Source organism: Poecilia reticulata, linkage group LG15 (assembly GCF_000633615.1).
Source record: "Poecilia reticulata strain Guanapo linkage group LG15, Guppy_female_1.0+MT, whole genome shotgun sequence".
NCBI lineage: Eukaryota > Metazoa > Chordata > Actinopteri > Cyprinodontiformes > Poeciliidae > Poecilia > Poecilia reticulata.
This window is the reverse complement of record NC_024345.1, coordinates 4,788,006-4,806,459: the sequence shown is the minus strand read 5'-3', so window position 1 is coordinate 4,806,459 and position 18,454 is coordinate 4,788,006. Positions and strand designations below refer to the sequence as shown.

Below are 18,454 nucleotides of genomic sequence, written 5' to 3'. Positions count from 1 at the left end.
ACAACACACACACAACAACACACACACAGAACAACACACACAGAACAACACACACAGAACAACACACACACAGAACAACAACACACAGAACAACAACACGCTGCGGATGTTGGCCCCCGTGTTCAACAACAAGCCAAAACAGCCCAACCACCTGCAAGAACCGCCTCCCAGATGGTGAGAATGAGGACAGTGATCACTTATTTAGCAGCGGGGTTGACTGAGAGAGGGCACCGAAAGGATAAAAACCAGATAAGCGAGACGTGAAGAAAAACAGAAAAGACAAAAACCAGAATTAACACTCCCTGCCGACATATCATGCATCTGCGTTTGAGTTATGGTGATGAGTTATGCCAAGGTGTTATTTAGATATCGTGCTTTTGAGTAAGCCACACTGGGTGCTTTATTCACTGAAGCGACAGCCAAAAAAGCATCACACGCCTCCAGCTCAGCTTGTCACCAGCACTGGGGTACTAATAAAGTTGCAACAAACCCTGAGGAAGAATGAGGAGAGATAAAAAGTAATACATATGCGATTTTGTATGAAAAGCTAGACTTCCTTATGTGGTTCTGTGTTTTTTCCCCCCTGTTTCCATTAGGCTGTGGCATTTTTCTGAGGCTTCATCTGTTTTTAACACACCCCTCATGTCCTACAATTTTCTGCTTTTCACCTCGTTATCAAGCACCCTCCAGAAAATTCATCACGACACAGACGGGGGTTATTAGAAGCAAGGAGGGGAAAATAAAGATGAGAAGTATTGTGACTCCGTGACTTCAGTCTTTATTAGACGTACGACGACGAAGATGGTTTTGTTAAGTACTGTTAATGTACGCATGCCACCGCGCTGTAAAGCCAGTGCTCTCTAATTCCCGCTTCAACAGAAACAGCGGGGGAACGATGCAGGGCATAAAAGCTGTTTGAAGAGAATATATTTTGATTGATGCCTACAGGCTTCTGTTTGAGCGTTTCATTTACCTTCTGACATTGCTGTTACAGAGCTGTCTTCTCTTATGAAACCCACCAGAATGATTCAATTAAAAATCCTCTAACATGACTGGACTGTTTAAATGAAAACCATGTTGGAGCTTTAATGGAAAGTTTTTCTGCCAGATTTGACCCAAAAGAGAGAAAAAAGCAGGAACGACGGCATGTCTTCATTCGTGCATAAAAACTGAAATGTTTCCATATTTGGAATAAAATGTCAGACACATTTCATAAAGGCAATTTAATGATAAACCACAAATACTGACAGCTAAATAATGACTGTTGAAACATTTTTCTGTATACGTTATTAGCTTGTGTTGAATTGACACCATATTGTCTCGCCTGCTGACATCCCGTTCTTAATCCATAGGGTTTAAGTTGATGTCGGCTTATTATTTGCAGCTATAACAGATTCAGCTCTTTTGGGAAGGCTTTTCACTAGATTTAGGAGTTTATTATGGGAATTTTTGACAATTCTGTATGTGAGATCCAACATTGATGTTGGACAAGAGGCTTTGTTTCACAATCTTTACTTTATCCCAGAGATGTTCTGTCTGGTTTAGGGTAGGACTCTGTTCAAGGCAGTCAATGTCTTCCACATCTGGAGACGGCCTTCTTTCTGGACAATGACTTTTCACATTCCATCCAGGAGCTTTTAGCCATTTAACAGTCTTTGTAGGTACTTTTGAGAAGAATTGTACAAAACCACATCATTTCTCACCATTTGTTAAACACTCCTCAAAAGTATTTGTGTTGTGTGCAGATACAAAAAACTAGATAGTGAAAGCGAAATAGATGAAATGAAATACCATCATTACTGTCTGAGCACATTTCTGCATGAAACACGTCCACAAATGTCAATTACCAATCACATAGCACATCACACAGGGCTCTGTGTGGCATAGTTCAACCCATGCCTGGTGTTGAGAAGAGGTGGAGGATGCCTCCCTGCAAACAAGATGGTGCAGTTTTTGTCATGCGACCATGTCAAGGAGAACTGATTCAACATTTCGGTTAAAGTACCAAGGGCCAGACTCAAGCTGGGTTTACAAACACTAGTTCTGTCTGGAGGCATGGTAAACAATAGTCTAGTAAACTACTGTGAGAAGCATGTGAAAGGATAACCAAAATCGATGACGTGTTGCATAGTTTAATATGCATTTCTATCAAAATGCATAGCCTGGCCGTCGTCTCCCACATAATTCTGTTCAATATTCATCTTCCCTCAGTGTTCTGTCTGGGATGTGTCTCACTGAGCTCCGTTTCTCAAGATAACTTTCATCCAGGACGATCAGCGGTCAGAAGGAGGAGTTGTGAACAATGACATTGAGTTTCTGTGCTTTCAGAATTGTAGTTGTAGTTTGGCAATGGCAACAGATGAAGTGCATGAAGCCGTTTGGGCCGTGTTAGCCACGTTTCCAACTATTGAGTAGCTATAGTCAGAACAAGGAGAATGTTTAAGACATTTTATTGCTGGTAAACATGTTGTGGTGGCATTCCTACTGTATTTTCCGGTAAGCTTCATAGCGTAACTTCCTTCGCCATCCAGTTTATGCATTATATAATTCACGCCCAAACATTAGTGACTGGATAAAATCAGGTCCAGTCATTCAAAACTTCAAGAGAGTCTAACATTCCAGCAAACAATAGTTTCTCAATAGGCCAGGGTCGGTACCCTCTGTACGAAGCAACGAACAAGGGGCTGGTTTTTAGAGACAATTCTCTAATTCAATATTTCAATCATTGTTCTGGCATTTAACAAATATAATTTTAAGTCAGACAGACCTAAAACAGGAAGTGTTTATACAGTGAATGTAAATGTCTGATTCTAGTTGAATATGAAGACAAGCAAACCGATTTATAGTCTATTAAATCAAATGTTTGCAACAATGCAGTTCAGAGTATCAGAAATGTTTCTTTACTTCAGCCAGCTGGCCTCGCATATCCTTACGAAAAAAGTTTGAGAACTGCATAAAGTCACACACTTTTTCCCGATGAATATTCATCCGAAAAATTTAGCATATTTCTCCCAATGTGGGATTTGGATGTAAATGTTGGTACTGTGTGCGCTGCGCTACACTTTTCGCCTGTAGCCAGGTACGCCAAGACGGCTGTGTGTTCTGTCATACAATGTTTAAATCAACTGCCACAAGCCACTGAAGTTAAGCTACTTAGGACAAGCAAGGATATGACAGGGGAAGAGCAAGAGGAAAAGGGCAAGGACGAGGAAGGAGGAGGGTGGTGGGGGCAAGCATGAAATGAGCTTTTACCCAGAAGAGAACTGAGGAGGGGAGAGGAGAAATAGGCCAAAAGGGGGAGGAGAGGTGAGGATGACTGAAAAGATTTGAGAGACCAGAGAGGGCAAAGGCAAATGAGAGATGAAGACGAGGTGAAAGGGGGTGGTGGGGGACATTAGCAGGACAGAGTCAGTCAACATGAAGGGAAGTTTAAATGACAGGAACAGGGAGGGAGATGAAAGGTGAAGAGGGATTAGGTGAGGATCGATGCAGATGTGGCGAAGAAAAAGTAAAGCGCTTGAGGGGATCTGGTGGGGATTGCAGCCGGATGGGTCCAGGCCCGGGAATGACTCTATGTTTTATTCCTCATGCACATGCTTAGTCGCCTCATAACCAAGGAAATTTCATGACTCAAATGATTTGCTCCACCTGGGCAAGCAGGATAAACATGCTAATGATGTGCAAGTCAAAATTATAAGTTCTCTCGGAAAGGCAGGTGTGGGTGGAGATGAGGGAGAAAAATAACTACAGAAAAGGGTTGATGGCCACAGAGAAAAGTAAGGGAATTATTATACGACAGGAGGAACAGAGGTGGAGGAAAAATGTGAGGAAGAAAGGAAGAAAACATTGGGTCGGGCAGAGGGAGGAGGCGGGACGGGAAGATGAGAAATGGAAGATAAGGAAGGATAAAGGAAGACATATGGTCCTCCTGCTTGCATTCTGAAAATCAGGAGTCTGTGCCTTTACCCATGCGCGCGCACACACACACACACCTGACACCACAGGAGATATTAATATCCTTTGGGCCATATGAGGCAGATGGTATATTTCGTGTTAATCCCTTGCTGCCCTCCAAAGCTGACCCCTGCCACAGCCAGTAAACATGCTGACAGCCAGCCAGGAATTCTCCAAAGGTGTTGAATACCAAAACAAGCCGTGACTACGAGGTAACACAGCTGGCCTTCATCGGCAAGTACATTTTCTGATTCTTTGTTTTCTTTTTCTCCTTTACCCCCACCAGGTGTGTATACCATGTCTGTGTCAGAGGACAAGGTGGCAGGAGAGGAGGTGGGCCGTCTTAAGGCCAAAGACCCTGACATGGGAGACAACGGACTTGTGAACTATCGCCTCATAGACGGAGACGGGATGAGCATGTTTGAGCTGTCCACCAACTCGGAGACCAGAGAGGCAGTTATCAAACTGAAGAAGGTAAGAGATAATAGGGAGGTTTGAAGGACCAGAATGAGACTTTCTGCAGTCTTCAGACATAAAACCGTTTAGCTGTGAGATTGCTGTGGATTGCTAGACAGTTTAGAAAAGTCTGGAATTAGATGTAACTTTTCTAGGTCCATGTTCTCTTCCATAATCTGAGTTATTAATCTCTCCATCCATTTGGGCAGCACCATGTATTGTGAATGAATCATCATCAAAATATCATTATGCACAATATTTGTATCACAACAGATTGTTTGGAGTGCAATAAATGTTGACCAATACATGGGTTCCCAAACTTTTCCATGCCATGGCCCCCCAAAGATCATTAACTTCTTGCCATGGACCCCCTTTGTGAGCCCACAGACAAGGCTACAAAATATTTCAAGAAACATCAGCTAGAAGGATTTTTATTCACTATTCCATAATTATGCTGCATCACACCATTATGACTTCTATGGCAGAAACCTTTACCAGATAGTACAATTGTTCAACACAACACACTTTTGATTATAATAAATGATGTCATATTTTACATTAATCGTATATAAAAAATAAAAAAAATCTTCCCAAAGTCCTTATGGTTTTTTGCCATCCATCAAACCATCCAACAGTTCATTCATCCATCTTTTATTAAGACTAACAATTGGCAAACAAATGTCAGAGTACTCTGAAAATTTGAGTCTGGAAGTAAAGTTTTGAATTTTGTCATGAAAAATCTAAATGATGTGTCCATTTCATGATTCCAGCTGTAGAGTTAATATTTTTCTCAAACAAAAAACCCCAACTTGAGAGAATTAAACCTCAGTCAGCAAAGGTGAGGAAAAGTCCAACCCTGTCTGGTCACTAGGAAGAGAATAGCACATATATTAGAGCTACTTTCAAAAATACACATTGACCTTTAAATTTCTTTTTGCTGACTGCAATGCTGCCTACACTAGCAAAATGATCAATAAAGTTTCTTTCTAGTGCTGAATGAGAAAGCACAAAGCAGCAGAAGTGGCTGTTCTCAGATTGTGGTTTAAAAAACGAGGCTCTGTTTCTGCTCTCGGAGACCTGAAAGCATCGGTGCATTTAAACTGTAATTTATTGACAACTTGTACTTCGAAGTGACTACAAAGATCACGTAATAGTGAGCTGTGTGGTAGAAAAATACTAACTCATCTGAGAAGTCTTTATTGGTCTTGCTGAATTGAGTGCGGGTTCATTGCTATTGCATATTGTTGCTATGTTGAGTGAGTGGAGAGTTTTCAGTTCTTTATATAAGATGTACTTGAGTTAACCCAATATATTAAACATTCTTTCATTTTAAAAGTCACATTCATACAGCACCTGGAATTTTAAGAAAAATTGCCACATATCAGTTTGTAAATGTAAGGTTCAATAACAGTTGAGGTCTAGATAATGTAAGTACTGTTTCGGTAACTAAAATACTTTAACATTTGGGTTGAAATTATAATATATTTATTAAGCTTGTTGTTGCTTAATAAAGTTGTACAATTCAACTAAACTTTTTTTTTGACTGAACAAAAATATATTAAAAAGTTTCAAAACTGCAATTATGGAATTGAACCCAAGCACACACTGGGAAGTGGTAGTCTTTGCTCAAAGGTGAAGCTTTTTTACATAGAATGCTCTTCCAAATGAAAAAGGAACAAAAAGATCTGTATGACTTCTGCCAGAAAGGCAACAGTGAACCAGAGAGGATCTAACAGAAAAGATGGACTGGAAGGAGCTTATGGTGAGATAAGAGAAATCATCGGTGGCTTGGGAAACAAGTTGAGATAATCAACAAATTATAGTGCAGCTCAGTGGGGACTTGAACAAAGGGGCTGGGGAAAATATGTAATCAAAAGAAAAGTGAACACAGAGTCATACGTATACAAACACTAAAAAAATAGAATGTCAAGCAGTTAGGAACGGGTACCAGGCCCAACCTAGCAACTCCACTGCTAGCCATGTCCCTTCCTGCTCTCCATATGTGTAAGTTTGTTTATTTGTTTGTTCGTCCCTCTCTCCCTTCCTCCTTCTAATTACACATTAGTTTAATTAAGGAATATTTTTTATGATGTATTCAATTCAGTTTGTTTCATTTATATAGCTCCATTTCACAAGAATGTCGTGTCGTGGCACTTTATGAAAATATAATTTCAATTCCATCACATACATTCCAATTGATCCTACCTATCAAACAGTACAGTATGTACAACTTGAAAATTCGTGAAGAAATTTAACCGGGGCCTGCCAAAGTGTGCCCGTCGGATTTTTAATAGAGTGTTCTGATGCTAAAAATTAGCAATAATGCTAAAGAAAGCTGCAATATAGTCAATAACCTGTGGGGAGTCAGAAGCATGTTCACTAAGCTGTACTTGTACCATTCAGTATGTTGCATAAGCTAAAATTAGCCAAAATGCTAATAATAGCATGAATGCTATCAGTAGCATGTGGAGCATCACTAGCATGTTGTCTGTCATTACTTACTCCATTCAGTATATGAAACATTGGTAATAAGTAAGAAAAGCATTCTGATGCTCAACATTAGCATCAATGCTAAGCTGAGCTAAATTGTAGTCAAAAACCTGTGGAGTCAGAAACATGTTGACGAAGCTGTACTTGCACCATTAATATTGTTAAAATTAATGCATAAGGTGAAATTAGCCAAAATGCTAATCTTAGCATGATTGCTATCAGTAGCATTTTGTCTGTCTGTCACTTAGTCCATTCAGTATACTAAACATGGCTAATAAGTACGAAAATTAGCTCAAAGCTCATTTTAGGTGAAATGCTAATGCATCAAATACTTAATTATTCAAAGTATTTGAATATCTGCTTTATATTAATCAGGATGTCCATTTATGGCAGCCACAGTATTTGGGGTTAGCTGTGTTTCCTCCCCAGACAGTCGTGACGTTGCTCAGAAGCGCAGTGAGCCCCAACCCACACTTTGTATTCTCTGATGGTGTGGGAAAATCTTTTGCTGCAATAATCGATTCCAGTCGTCCTCATGTTTTTTTTCTTTTTTCTTCTTCTTCCATGCCGCTTCACAACCTTCTGCATGAGCGATCCATTTTCAGCTCCGTGCTGAAGCCAGGCTTTGAGAGCGCTCAGAGCTGAGGGCTCTCCTCCCAGCCATGACACCAGTAGTATGCGGGGAAATGAGTTAGTGATAATAATGAATAATGCTCCTTTCTCCTCTATCAACAACTATAATTACTCCGCCCTGGAGCAATACAGGTAACTCATAAATAAGGCATAAGCCAACAGTAGAGGGCTGTGACAGAGCGGTGCATATCTAAAATTCAGATTGCTCTCGTAACTGAATGTAAAAAAAAAAAGAAATAAAAAAAAATTTAATGAAAGTTTTATTCTTTTTTAAAGATCCATTCAAAAATCACCAGAATAATCTGAATGCAAATCATGCAATTACACCAAAATGAAGGGTTAATATGTGTGTGTGTGGTTGACAATGCATCCAGCTCACCAGATACACAGCAAGGATTTATTTATTTATTTATTTATTTATTTATTTATTTATTTATTTATTTACTGTAAACACAGGAACTGGATAGTGTTTTAAAAGATAGACTTTAGGAGTAATATCACGGTGTTCTGTGCACTGGGAGGTCTTGTACTGCAAGATCTTATTATACTGTATACAGTGTGTATACAAGACAGTGTGCAGGTGAGGCTGTCAATGTTTTGGGGGTTTTTTTGGCCTAACTTACAGAGAAATCTTCTCATAATATACAAAATATTTCTTAAAATCTAAGGCTCAGGTCATTTTCACAATGTCCATCATTGCTGGGATCCTTCAAGGATTTGTGTTTGGTGTCGTTGTGTTCACAATGTGAAAGAATAGTCACTGGGTATGTAATATGGGATCCGTTACCATACCAAAGTTAGGGGCAGCTTCATCTTTCATATACCTTTTGGGTTTTGTTGGAGGGACAGGCATAACTGCTTGTTGAAATTTTACAGTAAAACCTCCACAGATGTATTGGTCAAAATAGTCTTGAATGTTGAATCCAAGCACATAGAAAACCATGTTGTGTTTCGCTTACAGAAACTCATAAATGTATGAGAAAAGATTCTCCTCTTGTCCTAACCACTGGGGTATGTTCTCTTTGAACAGCCTTCTTGTGCTCTTTATCTGCTGTTACATTATGTGATTGAATGTCCACCCCGTTTGTAAAGTCTGGATCCAGATCCCACAGAATGTTAATGTTATCATGCTCAGCACCCCTCCCACTCTGACTGTGTGATGTCCCATCCTTACTGGGCACAGAACGTTCAGTGTATGTTTTCCCTGCTGTTTAAGGGACATATTTGCACATGCTCCATCTCAGGTTCTGAATGATGCACTAGACAATGGTCTCTTTTTCCCCCTTTTTTCTTTTGCTCCAATTCAGGCAGATTGGAGGTAGAATGTGGAACTCGGCTGGCGATAACGGGAGAATTGAGCCAAGAACAATAAAACCAGGGAGCTGAAGTACTTTGTGATTAAGTGACAAAAAACAAGAGGAAACTAATTAAAGGAACACAGAGCAATTGAGGAAAATATAAGTAGGTACTTGAGGAAAGGTATAGATTCAAGATGGTGGGGTTCTGTCATGAAGATAACCTCCGCGGTTCATCCCACATCGTCTGATTGACAACCTTCAATCAGAGGATGATTAGTCTCCTCTGCCTGAAGAAAACTAATCAGAGGAGTACAGAACAATTGGAGTGAATATAAGTTGGTATCTGACGAAAGGTGTAGACATGGGAGAAGGGATCCTGTCATGAAGAGATTGTTGAACAAGACGGGGGACGATGGTGAGGTTGAGGATGCTGAAGACTGACCTGTGTACGATGGAGATAATCTTGTTGATGATCTTGAATAGGGCGCTGTTGAAGTTCGCACACTGAGAGGAGAGAATGATGGCTGCACTGCACTGGACATGTCTATGGAGGCAGAACAGAGAGAGTAGCTAAGTCCACTGGATCTGGAAGTACATAAAAAACTTTGCTACAGCAGTTAGTGTCACTGCTTCAGGTAGTCTAGATGCTACAGCTGCTGACTTGGAAGCTGATGCTTCTGATGATGAGAAACCTGAGGGATTTATGCTAGTAACAGGTAGTTTTTGGTAACAGCCCCTTTTTTGAGAACCTACTTCGCTGGGGTTCCAAGTGTGCCGAGTGGGGCTGAAAAAGCAATGCCAGAAGACTGTCAGCAACTGACTAGAGGTTGGAGTCACTGGTTGCGTCCTACAGTCTCCTGTACTTAGAGTGTTTTGTCTGGTCGCCTGCAATTCCTTTCTGGCTCTCCTGTTTTGAGTGATACAGAAAATCAGAGGCAGACCAAACTGTTGTTGTCATGTACAGATCACCTCACACTACTTTTTAATGTGAGGTGCTGGCTACATGTGTAGCCAGAAGCCCAAAGCTCTTCCTCAATTGTTGTGGAAATCCACCTCAGCTGTGTAGGGTAGAGTTGAGACGTGGTATAGAGGTACTAGTGAGAAGGTCCAAATGATCTTTGGTAACCCAAAGAAATTTTTTATCTCTATCTTTTATGCTGCCCATTGTCAGTTTAATGTCTTGACCTTAAATCTTGGAGCAGGCATTAAAGTTTGAAGTCCTCTGGTCCTCTGCTGATTTGTTAGCTAGTTCAGGGAGGCCATCTGCAACATACCTTGACCTTTGAGTTGTTATATAGTAAATTTATCTTGATTTGGTCAGTGAGATCTTACTGATGCTGATTTGAAGACAACACTGGACCATAGACAGATCTGTGAAAACCGCCACACATCAGCCCATTACCGCAGTTCTTTGTGTCTCTTGGAATAATAGCTCATTAGCCTGATCCTGATTAAAAGTGTGCAAGTGCAGAGTGAGGTGATCACACCCACCTCTGCTGCTCCGCACTCCCACCCCCCTTGATCTGATGACGCCATTTTTACTTGAAAGTACGCAGGGGGAGAGTGTGCGTGCATGCATGTGAAATTATTGGGTCTTGATTCGTCTCAGGGGAAATCAAAACCTTTTGTGCCCTGAAGGTATCGTCACATGAAATTAAAAGCAAGCGCATACCTTCACACATGCACACACACATACGACCACATGCATGCACTTCCACCTATACACACTTTCAAATCAGCATCAAGAGTAGCCTCCACTAATCTCTATTCTCTCCTCCTCAAAGACAGACACACGGGGATGAGCTTTAATCAGCTATTCTCTTTCAACTGTGTCCTGACGAAAGCAGTCCACAGAATATTAAGGAGCAGTGTGTGTATGTGTGCTACAGAAAGCAATAGGGAGAAGGAGGGGCATTATTGTGAATATTATTATCATTATATCAGACTGATTATAGAAAGAGGGAGAGAATAAAGAGAGGGTGGTGATGAGAAGAGAGGGAGGCAGGGACAGAAATGAGAAAATGAAAGAAGTGGGTCACATCTATTCTTCTTCAACTGTACCTGTCATCATCGTATTAAACATGTTTATCTGCAACTGGATGAGTGTGCAACAATCCATTCAGAGGAGGTGTTACTTTCTGATAATGTGTTGGATCACATAGAACACGGTGGACTTTATTCGCTCAGAGTTGTAATCTTGATTGGATTCGGGATCTTTTATGAATGATAAACAGGATTACCTGCCTCCAGCACATATTAATGTGCCTTATTTAGCCATCCAAGTTGCAGAACTCAGAACCTCTAGCTCTAAATTTGTTCATGAGTCCTCACTCGTTAATGGGTTTGGGTCTGTGGAGCTAAAAGCTAGACAAACCCAAGACCAAAGATGATTTCAAGCATAATCCCAGTTTCAGAAAATGTCTTGTTGTTTCATTCAGATTCTTACAGTAACATTTTAAAGTGCTTTCCTTTTAGCTTACGGTGGCTTTTTAGACACTTGTCACTAAATGTATCAAGTATCCACTCAAAGTGAGTGGAAATATTCATTATGTTGCCAAAAGTATTTGGTCACTCCATCAAATCATTGATTGCAGGCATTCCTACCTCTTCCATTGCCACAGTTGTATAAAATCAATCTCTTAGGCATGAAGAATGCTACAAACAGCCATTAATTGTCTAGGTTGGTACCTATCCCTAGTGGTACCAGCGCCAGGTGCACTTTGGACAATGACTTGTCCAGAATTATTGGACTCTGGACAATGACATAAGGACAAACAACCATGCATGCACACACTCATACCTAGGAGCAATTTAGAGAGACCAACTAACATAATAGTCATGTTTATGGACTGTGGAAGGAAGCCAGAGCAATAGAGAGAACCCATTCATTTACAGGGAGAACATGCAAACATCTGTGAAATGATTAGTTCCCCTCAGGAACTTGGCGAATTGCAGCATGGGGCCGTAACAGAGTACGCTATGATTACAGTTCTGAAATTCCCTGGCTTCTAAATGTTTGACAGTCAACTGTTGATGGTATAACAACAGTTATACTGCAGTTCAGTCTAGAAACGTGAAATTACATAGTGGGTGGTGCAGCTGCACATAGTGTGCAAAGTTCATCAACTTTCTGTTGTTAACAGCTACACACATCCAGACTATGTGTGGCATTTAGTTTATCTCCAGCACAGTCTACAGAGAGCTTCGTAGGGTCTCCTTAATAAGCTGTTGCACCTGACCCTTTAAAAGCTACAGGTGTGGTTCTCTCAAGCTTTCTGAACACCAGACTGGTGGGGATATGTTCTCCAGAGTGATGAAACATGCCACAATACAAAGTCTGGTTTTGGTAGTCACCAGACGAACACATCTTGCCTGACTGAATGGTTTCAAGTGTGCATTACTGTGCAGAGTGTTCTAGTTAGGAAGGAGGCAGATGCTGTTCCACTGTGACAGTTCACCAATGCATGAAGCAAGATCCATAAAAAGCATTGATGAGCCATTTTGTAGTAGTAGAACCTCACTGGCCTTCATGGAGTCTTGACCTAAACCTTTAGATTCAAGTGGCAGCTTATAGCATTCAGGTCACAGTGTAATGTGTTTTATTCCCAAAAATACAAAGTGGCTTGTCCTTCCTTCCTTAATTCCTTCCTCACTTCTTTACATCCCTTGTTCTGTCATACCTCTATCGCCCTCTATGAGTCCTTCCTTATTCCTTTACCTCTGTCCTCCTTTCCATGTGTCCCTTATGAGTTCCTTTCTTGCATCCTTTCTCCTTCTTGTCTTTCTGTTCTTTCCTTTTCTCCCCTCATTCTTCCATTTTTTTTCAATCCCTTTGATTGTCTTCGATCTTCATTCCTTCCTTGAGTCACTCCTTCTTTTCAGTATCTGAGTGGTTTGCTGGTACCAGAACTGATACCTGCCTATTGTAGACATATCTCCCAGAGACTTCCATTGTAGGAGAAGGTGATATCTGGCAGAGGATTCAAAGGGGATCCTCAGTGTGGAATTCAGTTAAATGGGCTCAGCTGGGGATCCATGGATAGCATCAATGGATGGGGCTGTAAACGCAATCCCATTACAGAAGCTATTGCATCACATTAACCATTATTTGATCATCATTAAATTTAAATTATGAAACCGCAGACAAATAAAGCGCCAAACCATGACTTGGCTGACAGATTGAACTTTCAAAATGTTGAGGTTTCTATTCAATTTCATGGTAAATATCAGATCCTACATCTAGAAAAGTGAATCTCAATTGCACAGCACCTTAAATTGAATGATTTAGAGGCAGACTGTTGTGTTCTGTGTTTTCTGTGTAGTTATTTTTAAGGTTTTCTGTGTTTAACCCTGTCCCTGTCCCGTCTTCCCTGTTGATTGCTTCCCAGGTGTGTCTCATTCCCTGATTACCCTCCCTGTGTATTTAAGTCCACTTGTTGTCTTTGTCTGTTGTCGGATCCTTGTCGTACGTCGTCAAGTCTTGTCTAATGATAGTTTGTCTGCCGGCACAGTTGAACTGTTTAGTCCTGTGTCGGCATCATCTCTCGTGGGCAGTCTTCTTCTGATCAGTCGCTACCAGTGTTAGCTTTATCTCCGCTCACGATGGATATGCTGCCATAAATTTAAAATGTCTTCTAAGCTACTTCCAAATCTTCTGGGAATTTAGCAGAAATTCATTCTTACAGATTTGTTTGTTGGAAGAGAGAGACAAACAAGAACAGAAGTAACAGTAGAAGGAGGGATGCCTTCAATACACCCAGACGGTTTCCAACCAACATTGTTTCTTTGAATATTAAAAGCCCAATGATACAACTGAAAACAAGCAAGACAGACCTAAAGTAAAATCTACAAATGCTTCCAGGCCTCAGCACCTCAAAGAAAAGACACCATCAATGTTCATCAATGTTTTAAAAAGATATATAAAATTTAGCAAGCTGTTCATTTTGCTGAAATGTATTTCTCTAATCAAGGATGGAGGCAAAATATTTAATGTACTTATATCTGTTTTAACTTTCTCTCAAGATGGGCAAATACTTAAACATTGCCTGCCTGGAGTTTAAAAAGTTCTAAATAATTCAACCCTGGGCAGGCAGACTGGAAGGGCAAGACAACCTCTTGAAGATGTAGAGCTGCTGCTTTTATGGGAAACTTTATGTAAAATGACTTTATGAATAGAATAGAACCACTTATCATGGTTAGAGCCAATGACACAGAACTTCTTTGTGTCCAAGAGCTTAATGTAAATGTGACAATAGTCAATCCTAGTCCACCTCATTTGCTTTTGCCGCTCGTCTTAAAATCACGTTGAAGATGGTTTGAATTTCTTCCTTCTGCATCCGTAAAGCCTGCTTTTTAAAACTGATGAACAAAAGCCTACAAAGAGAACAAATCAGAACCAACATGATGGAGCTACTCCAAATCAGCGTTTACCAAAAGCACAGGAGCCCTGGTGTAAAAGAGCACACCTGCTCTAGGATGTATCCTGGTCAGCATCACCATTTGGAGGTGGAATAGTGTCTATGTCTTTGTGGCAAAGGATCGTTGTTTAAGACCAAACAATAACACCCAAAAGAGTGTCACTTTCTATGATTACAACTGCATATGAGGTTGCTGCCAAGTGCTGCTGGCGAAGCACGCTGCCTTGCAATCTTAGCAGAGAGCACCTCTTGGGTATTGCATCATACGATAACTGCCAGAACAATTGTTGACTTAGAAGTTTTCCCTGCAGCAGTGTAGACTCTGCACATCAGGAGAGAGGATCATTAGAGGCGTAACATCCACTGTGCCTTTTAGCCAAGGGTCATTGCTTTGTAATTGCAGTGCAACTTTTTTGATATGACTAGATGAGAATGTGATGTGTAAGGAAAATATGCGCACAATGGGGGAAAAAAGCCCCTCAGGGCACAAATCGATTCTGCATCGAGGATACTGCATGTAAAAAGTGAAGTGATCCTGACTTCTATGTGAATAAATTCAGCACCTCAGAGGTTTCTTGGAGTTTACTGATATATTAACTGATATATTGGCAAGCTGTGTATAAAAAGTGGATGATTAATACACCAGTCTCCACTGTCCAGGTGTAACTGATTAAATTCCGCCTAATTCTGCAGGCGGAAACGGGCCGTCGTGGTCCTGCTTCGTCTCTCGGTGACTGAAAGTGTTTCTGTTCCTCCTCATCACGCAGCATCCCAGACTCCCAGACCTCATCCTGGCTCATTAGAAACACACCACTGTTGTTTTTCATCTGATGATGAAAGCAGCCAGAACAGAAACAATCCAATGATTCATTCACTTCCAGAAATAATCCTGTCATATGATGCCATATCATACACCAGGAACAGTTTTAAAATCAAAGTCTCTATTTGGGTTACTGGGTTTTTTTTGTGGGTTTTTTTGGTTGTTGGCTTGTTAACAGAAGCTCCTTCGGTTTATTCATGTGGCGACAGCTCCCCCTACCTGAACATGAAAGCTCAGCACTGATCATTCATGCAGTTTGCAACATCTACGCAGCTTCTGCAGGGGATGGATCGTAGTTCTGTTCTTTGGAATAAACAACAATATTGTATGTATTTGCAGCAATAATAATAATAATAATCCATTTTCTCTACTTTCTAAGCAAGTGGACTTTGAGACGAAGAGGTCCTACACTTTGAAGGTGGAGGGGTCCAACCCACACATAGACCCTCGATTTCTCGCTTGGGGACCTTACAAGGATGAAGCCACAATCAAGGTAGTTTTGCGTGTGAAAAGGAGCAGAAAAGTCAATAATGCATGCATTTCATTGGGTGCATGGTGTGCCGAGGAGAGCGAGCCGTGCATATTTGTTTGCCGGTTTAATAAAGCAAACATCACAGGAGCCCTTCAGCGATTGTGTTGGTGTGCAGATATCGGTGGAGGATGCAGATGAGCCTCCCGTTTTCATAGCCTCTAGTTACACTTTCGAGGTGGAGGAGAACGCGCCTCGAGGCACCCCGGTGGGACGGGTTCACGCCAAGGACACGGATGTTGCCAACAATCCTGTCAGGTAACAATAAAACAATGTGTGACCATGCACAAAGACACTCGGATCAGAGCACATGGACATCTGTCTAACCTAAAAATTTAGATTATGGCGTGACATAAAACATACGCCAAGTGTATGAACATGGTGAGTCTTGTGTTATAGAACATGCTTTCTACAAACAGATACATGATTCCTCGGTACACGGATGTCGATCAGTTCTTCAGCATCTCAGAAGACGGAATGATCATCACGAACAGACCGCTGGACCGAGAAACACAACCCTGGCACAACATTTCAGTTTCAGCCACAGAGATTGGTATGAATACCAAAGCAAACACGCCAAATCATCAAAGCGTATCACAAGGCAACAAAACAATATTGACCTTTGAACTTAAGGGCCAAAATGTTGGTACAATGTCTCTGTCACTGTGCTGACTCTATGCCACGAAGACTTAATAGAGTTCTGAAGGCAAAAGAACAGAACAGTACCAGTCCTTTGCCTTCACAACTTCAATAATTCTTTAAGGTTGTAAAATCAAAGTTGGCAGTTTGCATCATGATTTGTGGCTGAGAAAAGACTTAAATACAGAACAAACTCAGGTAGAATCAAAGTCCTTTAGGTAGAAATACTGCCCATTAATGTGGGAACTGTTATAAATCTGGCTTGAAACTCTTTGAAGCCTCCCATTATAAAGTGAAAAAAAGATTCATTATGTTTTTTGAAAGATTGCTATAGGTAGTTTTTCAAATACATCTTTTGGCTAAATTAGTAACATTAGTATTTTGACTTTATCTTTGTTTTTTGTGAAATGAGACAAAAAACCATGAAAGGGATAAATTAAATAAGAGAACTAAAGCATTCACACATTTTAAGATGTTTCTATAGATCAATGATTTGATGTTACGCAAATATCTGATTTTGGAAAGAAGCACATTGGTGGCGTTAACAGTGTCAATGCTAAGTGGTGCAGGAAGCCCTTATTAGTAAAGGGAAAGAAAAAATATATATAAATGAAAACTAAAGAAAATCAGTTAGATTTGTCCACCCACAGACACTTGGAAGATTTTTCTTCTTGGTTTTAAGGCCAGAAATCTTCACAGGCCACTGTGGCCCCACCCTGGTATTCTGTGGCCAGGGCTCAAGCTAGCAGAGCGCCATGTGGTTTCCCTGTGGCGAGCTCGACGCCAGACGGACAGATGGAAACGGACTAGTTGCCCACAAAGTTAGAAGCATTGCAGGCTATGCTAACCACATTTAGGCCCTGGGAAGCTTAAATAAACGACCAGTAATTACAGGGTAGTGGAAAACATACGCTGACAAGTTCAGCAAATATGTACATTTCTACAGCACAGAAATACTTCCCATCCTTTTGTTCTTCTGTTTGATATTCGGAATTTGTCACATTTGCTTATCAAGGCAAACTTATTGTTGATGAATATAAAAACAGTTTCTTGCCAAATTATTCATTCCTGATTGTCACATGATTGACATTTTGTTACACTGCAACCACAAATATCTTGTATTTTATCTGGATATAGATGTAGTCCAAATAACTAGCTGATAAGTGAAAGGAAAACAACATGGTTTTCAGATGTTTTTCCATTTAAATACATTTGTCCAATTTTTAATTTACATTTTTTTTAAGTATGACTTTTTTTCATACTTCCTAATTTTTCCGTTTTATGGAAAAATTAAGAAAGAACATGCAGTTTGTAGCCTAAAGATAACATTTTAAAAAAACTAAACAGAAAATGATTCCTTGTGTCATTAGTGTTGTTCTGTTCTGGACACTATGCAAATATAGCATAGAAAAAATAGACAAAAATGATACATCTAGTTTTTCTTAAAAATATTTCTTAGTTCTTTATATTTTTTGGCCAACATGGACTTGGTGTTGGCCTATCACACAGATAACCAACAGTGGACTCTTGGTATTCACAGGTGTTAATGACCACAGCCTACAGCTGAAATCTGTGAATTCTTTAGGCCCCCCTCTAAAAACACTTGGAATTGAATATTTGAATATTTTAAACATCAGTATACCATAATATTCATTAATATTTACAGTGGAAATCATTTTAACATTACAGCAGAAGCTAGTGCAGCCTGTTTGTTCCAAGGAAAATGAATGCTGCTCCTGGATTGACTGCTTTGCACACTCCAGCTGATAGAGTATTTAGTAATGTTGTGCCTACTTATTTCAGCTTCCAAAGCTGCATTTTACTTCAAATATTAGAATATTTTACATATAATATGCAAATTTTCCACAAATAATTTTGAGTTGCATTCCACAGAAACATCCTCGACTAAGAGAATCAGTAAATATTAAGCAGAGAGTAGTCAGGGGTCCACTGTACATTAAGGTTTGTAGTTGCAGCATGAAAATATGTTCAAATTTCAAGGGGAATTCTTTGACATATTACTGTAAATAGACATGAGTCAGTGCGTGGTAGACAGCAGAAATAATTAGCTGCTTGTTGCCCTGTTAGAATTCTAAGAGGTTGTCTGATTGACAGACAATCTTGCAAGAAAACAATATTTTCCCTCAATGCCAAGAATAGATTTCTAAACACAATCCCAGATCCAAGAACAGAAGGTTTTCTCACTTCTGTGTGTTTG

At 40.3% G+C, this 18,454-nt stretch overlaps 1 protein-coding gene across 3 annotated transcripts in view; it reads left to right on the top strand.

Annotated features, from left to right (window-relative positions):
* cdh11 (cadherin 11, type 2, OB-cadherin (osteoblast)) overlaps positions 1-18,454 on the top strand; it is a 149,890-nt gene that overhangs the window by 121,094 nt on the left and 10,342 nt on the right. For all 3 annotated transcript variants that reach the window (XM_008429074.2, XM_008429073.2, XM_017309013.1), the window contains 4 exons: positions 4,241-4,428; positions 15,448-15,561; positions 15,716-15,855; positions 16,017-16,150. In XM_008429074.2, the coding sequence (XP_008427296.1) occupies positions 4,241-4,428; positions 15,448-15,561; positions 15,716-15,855; positions 16,017-16,150 (576 nt within the window). The remainder of the gene's footprint in view (positions 1-4,240; positions 4,429-15,447; positions 15,562-15,715; positions 15,856-16,016; positions 16,151-18,454) is intronic.